Raw genomic sequence first — 9,017 nt, forward strand, 5'->3', positions numbered from 1 at the left:
GTCCCTGTCTTCTGATTAGGGATGTGCATTTCAGGCAGAAGTACTATTCAATAATCGTGGGGTACTAATCGATTAATATTCGAATATTCGATAAGAAGAGCCTCCGTTAGCAGCAGTTAGCTCTGTAGCAGTACAGTGTCTATGTGCTAACAGGCTAACAGTTAGCTCTGTAGCAGTACAGTGTGTATGTGCTAACAGGCTAACAGTTAGCTCTGTAGCAGTACAGTGTGTATGTGCTAACAGGCTAACAGTTAGCTCTGTAGCAGTACAGTGTGTATGTGCTGCTGCTGCAGGAGGTGTTCACTTAGCGATCTCTGTTTGTTTACAACAAGCACCGGACACTCTGTGCACAGTTAGTGATGCTGTTAATTCACCATCACTATGTTAATGATCGGCGGAGACTCGACGGTGAAAACCAAACGCCACCTCCAGAGTCTCGTAAATCCCTCTGGGGGCTAACTAACTTGTCCAGCCGTGGAAAACATCTTCTCCTCGGTTTGTTTCTTCTTCTACAGTTTGGCATCTAACCAAGTGTGGATCATCAAATGCTACGCTGCCCCCATGTGGAAGGCACCAGTAATACAACTTTTTTTTCCTTTCAGATATGATGAACTACTTGACTTTTTCTGATTTAACGTGATGCTGGTGATGTCACGGCGTTACCTTGAGCTGCTGCAGCACCTGGAAGGCCAGCAGCTCCTGTCGCAGGTCGTCTCCACATTTGACGATAACAGAGAGCAGCCGCCAGTTAGGAAGGTGACCGTACGGAGATCCTTCCCGGATCCTCCTGCAGAGACACCACGACACACTCAGACTAATACAGATAAATGTTCACACATAAATAAATCCCTCGTCCTCTGATCCACTTACCGGACCTTCTCCTCCCACGGCTCCTTCAGGGCCACAGCTGACGGGTCCTCGGGGTCCCGTTTGAAGGTGGTGGGGGCCTGAGCCAGCTGCTCCGACAGACGCCGCCTGGAACAACCAGAGGAACCGTCACACATTTATTATGAGAAGATACAACAACTAGAGAAACAAGTGACTGAGGTGATATGAAACATCTGAAGTGGTTTTTCAGACCTGATGTCTCCGGCAGCGATGAACACCGGCTCTTTGCTCTCCAGACTCGTGATGCTGTCCACTGAGAACTGACTGATGTTATCACAGCTGTTGGTGTGGAGCTCTGGGAGCTGCAGACAGACAGGCAGACAGACAGGGAGACAGACAGGCAGACAGACAGTTAATCAGGCAGTTTGTCTGCAAATCCAAAACTTTTACTTGAAATAAAACATGTTTTCATGAAGTGTTATTAGTTTGATTGTCCTCCACTAGTTTCTATATGATTTAAACCCCGTGGTGTCCCTCAGGGCTCCGTCCTCGGTCCCCTGCCGTTCCTCCACTAGTTTTTATATAATTTAAACCCCGTGGTGTCCCTCAGGGCTCCACCCTCGGTCCCCTGCCGTTCCTCCACTAGTTTTTATATAATTTAAACCCCGTGGTGTCCCCCAGGGCTCCACCCTCGGTCCCCTGCCGTTCCTCCACTAGTTTTTACATAATTTAAACCCCGTAGTGTCCCTCAGGGCTCCGTCCTCGGTCCCCTGCCGTTCCTCCACTAGTTTTTATATAATTTAAACCCCGTGGTGTCCCTCAGGGCTCCGTCCTCGGTCCCCTGCCGTTCCTCCACTAGTTTTTATATAATTTAAACCCCGTGGTGTCCCTCAGGGCTCCACCCTCGGTCCCCTGCCGTTCCTCCACTAGTTTTTATATAATTTAAACCCCGTGGTGTCCCTCAGGGCTCCGTCCTCGGTCCCCTGCCGTTCCTCCACTAGTTTTTATATAATTTAAACCCTGTGGTGTCCCTCAGGGCTCCGTCCTCGGTCCCCTGCCGTTCCTCCACTAGTTTTTATATAATTTAAACCCCGTGGTGTCCCTCAGGGCTCCGTCCTCGGTCCCCTGCCGTTCCTCCACTAGTTTTTATATAATTTAAACCCCCGTGGTGTCCCTCAGGGCTCCGTCCTCGGTCCCCTGCCGTTCATCCACCAGGACTAGAACCTGCTCACCTCCACCTGAAGCTCTCCGATGTCGTCCACGGACCACGCCTCGTCGTCGTTGTCGTAGTTTGGGACGGTGGAGAAGCTTCCGGCTCTCTGGTCCGCCGTCATGCCGCAGTCCGGAAGGTTCTCCACGGAACGTGTGCTCCTGATCCGGTTCTCCGGGATCCGGATCGGAACACTGGACGTCTCGAAGTTCTCGCACTCCAGAACCTCGACGTAGATCAGGTACGGAGCCTGAAGGGGGACAGAGTGATGTCAGCACAACATCTGGATGAGTTACAGCTGCAACAAACGGTTTTATACTGAATTCCTCTTTAAAGTTTTTTTATGCAAACTAGACCCGTCACGATAATACATTTTTTAGGATGAAATATTTTCCCAGAAACTATCAGGATAACCGATAGTATCGTTGTATCGATGTTGTTTTAGTTTTATAACGATATTAGAGCAGAATAAGTTCATCCTTTTCCACAACAATGAATCTTTAAATCTCGAGAATATTAAACATTGGAATTGAAATGTGGAAAATAATTAAAATATCCTAGATAAAACATAAATAAACGACAACTAAAACAAATAAAATAGATGATAGATGTTTTTTTTCATCAGTTCGTGCTGCTTGTCAAACATTTACAGCTTTATTTTAAACACAAAAATGCACAAAAAGTCACACATGTAAACAACAATATATTGAGTCCAGAAAAAAACTATCGTGTCCATTTTTATATATTAACGATAAGTGGATATAATAACTATCATGACAGGCCTAATGCAAACATGTGAGAAAGTTCTGTTTTCAGCTTCAATCTGTTTGTATCAGATTCAACCGAATATATCTGAGTTAAATAAGACGTTGAACCCATTTAGGCCTAAAATGCCTGTAAACCCTCTGGTTGGTGATTTTAAAATCAGCCCCTAAAACCTGAAGTTTTTCTGTAAATCCAACAGAAGTGTCAACTCTTCCTACTAAATAATAGATTTTTCAGCCTCTGTAGCAGATAGAAATGAAATTCATAAAGTATCTGAGAGCTTATAGCTGTTATATCTGAGCTCCTCCACTATAGTCGTCTTCACCATGATTTATAAGTTCTGGAAAAGTCCCATGATGCATTGGGACACTCCCACATGGATTCTGATGCATTTCATTGGCCAAGAGACAGGAAATAGGTGGAAAAAACTACAAAAACTATTTTTTATAAAAAGATGTATCCGCTTTCCCGTCTTTAATGGTAGAATAACAACAGCGGCCAACAGGTTCAATGGTAGAGATGCGGTAATGTTTTCCTGGTTTAAACGGGTTAAAGACGTCCTGGAAACATTTCTCACCTGATGAATCTAGAAAATAATCTGCAGAATAAACTGATGTGATAATGATTGTTAGTTGCATGTGGCTTTAAAGTAAGAACTGTGTGTGTGTGTGTGTGTGTGTGTGCACCTTGTCCTTGGAGTTGAGCACCACGGCCTGTGTGTGCGGCACTCGGACCACGTGGTGGTCGAAGGCGGCGGTGGGCAGCCAGACTCTGGCCGGCAGCTTGTGGTTGAGCAGCGACAGCTCCGAGATCAGACGAGACGTCTTCTGCTCTTTGGTCGGCAGCGTGGCCAGACGCTTCCCGATCCCCATCAGGGACTTGATGAACTCCCTCTGGGGGGCCAGACGCACCGGCTGGGACAGACAGACAGGGAGACAGACAGGGAGACAGACAGGCAGACAGGGAGACAGACAGAGAGACAGACAGGGAGACAGACAGACAGACAGGGACAGAGACAGACATGTTAGAGAGGACTGTGTCGTGGTTTGGGTCTCTGCTGGTCCTCGGGACGTCCTGAGAGACAGACAGGTGATGTTTGTGTGTTTAATATAAAGAACCAGAAACAGATCTGAGCCTGATGAAAGAACAACAGATCCTTGAAGATTAAAGTTTTTATTAGTTGTAGTTTAGTTTTTATTAGTTGTAGTTGTGTTGTAATGGGGTATTTGTTGGGTCCAGATTCAATAAGGTCACAATAAATGTTTCCTTTATTTCCTTTGTCTGATCCATCTCAGCCCCAATAAGTTTATTAAGTCATAAAACCAGATAGATGAAATAGATTTCATATCAACCAAAAAGGTTTACGGAGGAAAAAAGTTGACAAAGACCAAAACGAAGGACATTTTCACTATAATTTTAGTTAGTTTTGGAACCACAAAATACAGTTTCAGTTAGTTATCGTTTTTAAAAAAAAAAAACTAGTCTAGTTTTCATTATTTGTTAGTTTTCGTTAACTATAATAACTTTGGAATGAAACTGAAGAGAGAAACTCTGAAGAGTTAAAACCTGTTGGCTGTGACCATCACTGAACCACTTTAACATGAGATTCAAACAGGTGGTGTCCCTCAGGGCTGCGTCCTCGGGCCCCTCGTGTTCTCTGACCAATATTTAAATATATTCAACATGTTCTCTGCTCTGAGATCTGCTGGTTTTTCATTAAAGACACACAAACACAGAGTGAACGGGTGAATTAGTGAGAGGAAACCAGACGCTCTGATTGGTTCACCACAACATCAAACAGCTGATTGGATCCAACAGAATCACAGAGACGGACTGAGGTGAGTCTGAACCAGAACCAGAACCAGAACCAGAACCACTATGCCCCCTGGAGAGAGAACATGACGCTGAGAACTTACGGGACCAGTCTGAAACTCCAGACTGTCTGAGCTGGAGCTGCTGTCCTGAGGAGGTCAGAGGTCAAAGTTTATTAAAGAGTTTAGATTTTAAATTGTATCATAAAAGTGACGACCCACCAGAGTTCTGGTTCCTGTCACTTTAAAGGTCAGAAACATACTAACTGCTGTCAGATAAACAAACAAACAAACAAACAGACCTCGTCCTGCCTGCTGTCAGATGAAAAAATAAATAAGTATTAACTAAATAAATATATAATAAATAAATAAATAAATAAGTAGATAAGTAGATAAATGAACAGACAGACCTCGTCCTGGCTGCTCTCCACCTTGGGGTTGCTGGCCGTCCTCTTCAGGTTGCTGCTCAGACTGATGCTGACGGTGGCGTCTGACTTGGAGCGCTGGTGGGTTCGTTTGGAGGGCGACAGGCTGTGCTCGGCCCCCAGGGGCCCGGGGCCGGCGGCGGGGGACGCCACGGGGCAGAACGGCGTCAGCGTCAGAGGGTCCCTGCGAGCTCGCGGCCCGGCCGGCTTCAGCTCGTCAGACAGGATGAGCTTCCTCAGCTTGGTGCCTCTGGAGTGGCGCTGAGTCGAGATGTGCATGTCGGAGGAGTACGCGCCCAGCAGCCACGCACACGTCAGGCTGAACGAGATGCTCTGCCTGCAGCGGTGCACCTGAACGCAGCACGGGGTCAGAGGTCAGCACGGGGTCAGAGGTCAACAACAACACGACAGGCAGAAAAACTGTACCTGACTCTCTAAAGATAAAGGTTTACATTTTTGGTAATTTTGTGTCTTTTTGGTCATTTTAATACTAATTTGTTTTTATTTTAATAATTTTGTGTGTTTTTTGATCATTTTAAGATGCAACCAGAAGATTGTTTCTACTCAAACACTCGTACTATAAATCATCATATTATCTTGCTGCAGTCTGATTAGTTTACGTGTTCTCGTCTTGAACACTTTCAGTGGAAACAGTCGTAGAAATGAAGGTTCCTCAAACAGTTAAAACCTGCTGCAGAACCACCTGAAGGATAAGCCCCGCCCCCTGCCCAGGCCACACCCACCACGTAAGGCTTGATGGCGTCGCCGACGTCCTCGTCCATGTGGATGTACATGTTGAGGAGCTGCGGCAGGTAGAAGTCCACGTCGTCGTGCGGGAAGCTGAAGAGGCGGTTCCCGATGTAGGCCTGCACGCCGGGCTCCTTGGAGTTGTGCAGGTAGGAGATCGCCATGGAGACGTCGAACAGCTTGGACTCGAACAGGCGGAGCAGCCACGACTGTTTGTTGGGGTTGTGTCTCTGCCGCCGCCGGGCGCTCTTCACCGAGCCGGGCGCCGCCTCGGGGTCGTCCGCCTCCACACGGATCTGCAGCGGCTTCACCGCGGCGCCCGGGGCCGGGGGTGGCGGTCGCGGGGCCCGGGGTATCGGTGGGGGCGGGGCCAGGGGCCTCGGCCTCAGGCCCCGCCCCGTTCGGCAGCTCGGGGACGTCCCCGTCCCCCTGGTGCAGCCTGACCTTCTGCAGGACCTCCTGGCAGGCCAGGTGGGCCATCTCCGTGTCGATGACCAGGCTGAGCTCGCCCACGCCCTCGCTGATCACACACAGGGGGGGGGGTGGCGGGCGGGGGGGGCGCCGCAGGACGAGGAGGGCGTGGAGGGGAGGGACAGCGAGGGGGAGGAGCAGGCGGAGGGGGAGGGGCTGTTGGGGTCAGAGGGGGCGGGGGAAACGTCCGGCTCCGTGTCCTCCATCGGACCGCTGGGAGGCTCCGCCCACCTCGCTGGAACACAGAGCAGAGGTCAAAGGTCAATCTCATGTCAAGTATGCCCTCCGTTAGCCGCGAGCTAACATTAGCTTCTAAAGTTGTTTTAATCACACTGAACTGTGATTCTCCTACTGGAAACATGTTGACAGCAACTGAAAATGTCACAGTAGACGGGCGATGTATAGATATAAAAGATTATATATATGTATGTATATATATATATATATATACACATACATATATATATATATATATATATATATATATATATATATATATATATATATACGGAATTGGACCATATCACATACATCGATATAGTTCAGTAATGTTTTTCTTTCTTTCTTTCCATATAAATGCTGTCCTTACTAGGGTTTGTCATATTTAGTTATTTTGTAATGTTCTTATTATTTTCTCATATAAATATATTTATTTCAGAAAAAGACTGGCATGTTTTATTTCATAGGCTATTTTTATTGAAGATATTGTTTTTATTAAATGTGCACTTTATGGAGCTTTGGTTTAAAAACGTTCTCCTCTTATTCAGTATTTATGTTCACTTAAATAAATCAATAAAACTACTTGTGACATACTTGACTGAACATTTTCTCTCACTTTGAGATAAAAACATCAGGATATATATCGTATATGGATGTTCAGCTTAAATATATCAGATGCTCTATGATGGGAGAGTCACATCAGAATCTGTGAGAGGCTTTAATGAAACCAAACTCACTCACCAGGGGCCACAGGGCCACAGGGCCACAGGGCCACAGGGCCACAGGGCCACAGGCCACATAGAGGAGAGTTATCGTCACCACATATGATGAAACTGATGTTTTAAACATGTTTACAGTGCAGCAACTTAACATAGTTCATGCTCTAATGCATGGAGTTGTACTGAGGGCCACTTCAGGTGAGGGCCACGGCCGTATGTGGCCCCCGGGCCTCCTGTTGATCATCCCTGACCCAGATGGTCTGGTGTCCCCCCAGAGGCTCACTAAAGCCTAGAAACACTGAAGAGTGTCTGATGCTTCATGTGACCAAACATCAGAATCAGGTCACATGACAACACACAGTGTGTGTGTGTGTGTGTGTGTGGTGTGTGTGTGTGTGTGTGTGTGTGTGTGTGTGTGTGTGTGTGTGTGTGTGTGTGTAATCCCAGATTAGATCACAGAGGGAGTCGAGTGTCTGATGTTGTTATAAACATGAAAGATTCACTGTAAATAAATAACTGAATGAATGAATGAATCATCTGAAGTTTAAAGTAAAACAAGCTGCAATTAATAATTAATAATGTTAATTAATAATAATGTAATAATATCAGATTCACCTTTCATCTGATGTACTCTGACGTCTGTAAACCTTTACTTGACTTTTTATTGTGAATTTACTCTGACTTGTCTAGGGATCTGTTTGTTTGTTTGTTTGTTTGTTTGTTTGTTTGTTTGTTTGTTTGGTGTTTTGTCCTTCCTGTTGAAAACGAATAAACTTACATTTTGATATAATAATATCACAGATATTACTCAGCAGTGAGTACTTTTTACTTTTAGTACTTCAAGTTTGTTTGATAAAAAACATTCTGTACTTTGTTCAGATTGTAAAACGTACTTTTACTGCAGTAACTGATCAGTAGAGTGCAGTACTCCAGCTCTTTACTACTATTACTGTTGTTGTTGTTATTATTATTAAGAGTTTAACAGTTAAAAGCTGCTGTGAGTTGATGTTAGCTTAGCTTAGCACAGAGCTAACTCAGACACATGATGAACCTTCTGATTTAAAGCTATCAGTTAGCATGGTGCTGTTAGCATTAGCTCTGGTTAAAGTTCAGTTATTAACGGGTTGGTTAGCTTAGCTTAGCCTCCAGTAGTAGTTACCGTTAACCAGCTAACTAACTCTCCGCTAGCCTGTTAGCTTCTGTTAGCCGGTTAGCTCGGAGATTAACAGAAGCTAACTAGCTACAAGCTAACCGCCCGTCCACTCCGCATTAGGGTTAGCGTTAGCATTAGCATCAGCCGGCTGGTATCAACTGTTGCTAACTTCGCTCAGCTGTTTTTAAAGCTGTATGCTAAGCTAATGCTAGCTCCGTCACGGACCCAGAGCGGCTGTCCAGGTGCGGTGACGTGTCCAGGTGAGTGTCCAGGTGAGTCTCAGTTACCTGGTGACGGTTTATCTGCTCCTAGACTAGTTTTATATCCAGATAGTCTCCTTCATCATCATCATCACAGGATCCATTGATCAACAGCTGCTTCTTCTTCTGCTGCTGCTTTTACTGTCTGCTTCTTCTTCTGCTGCTGCTTTTACTGTCTGCTTCCGCTGCAGCGACGCCGCCTGCTGGACTGGAGACACAGGGTACTGCAGGTACTACAGGTACTATAGGGTACTATAGGTACTATAGGTACTGCAGGTACTACAGGTACTACAGGTACTATAGGGTACTATAGGTACTATAGGTACTGCAGGTACTACAGGTACTACAGGTACTATAGGTACTACAGGTACTATAGGTACTACAGGTACTACAGGTACTATAGGTACTA

At 45.8% G+C, this 9,017-nt stretch overlaps 1 protein-coding gene across 1 annotated transcript in view; it reads right to left on the reverse strand.

The window, feature by feature from the left end:
• Positions 1-8,743, reverse strand: part of pi4kb (phosphatidylinositol 4-kinase, catalytic, beta) — an 11,108-nt gene extending 2,365 nt beyond the window's left edge. Inside the window, 10 exon segments of the mRNA XM_059339977.1 lie at positions 664-787; positions 871-975; positions 1,081-1,190; positions 2,061-2,288; positions 3,490-3,717; positions 5,025-5,390; positions 5,783-6,137; positions 6,172-6,344; positions 6,347-6,492; positions 8,636-8,743. Of these exon segments, the coding sequence (XP_059195960.1) occupies positions 664-787; positions 871-975; positions 1,081-1,190; positions 2,061-2,288; positions 3,490-3,717; positions 5,025-5,390; positions 5,783-6,137; positions 6,172-6,344; positions 6,347-6,463 (1,806 nt within the window). The 5' untranslated portion in view covers positions 6,464-6,492; positions 8,636-8,743.
• Positions 8,744-9,017: the final 274 nt, after the last annotated feature.

This window comes from Centropristis striata, chromosome 8, assembly GCF_030273125.1.
Source record: "Centropristis striata isolate RG_2023a ecotype Rhode Island chromosome 8, C.striata_1.0, whole genome shotgun sequence".
Classification (NCBI taxonomy): Eukaryota; Metazoa; Chordata; class Actinopteri; order Perciformes; family Serranidae; genus Centropristis; species Centropristis striata.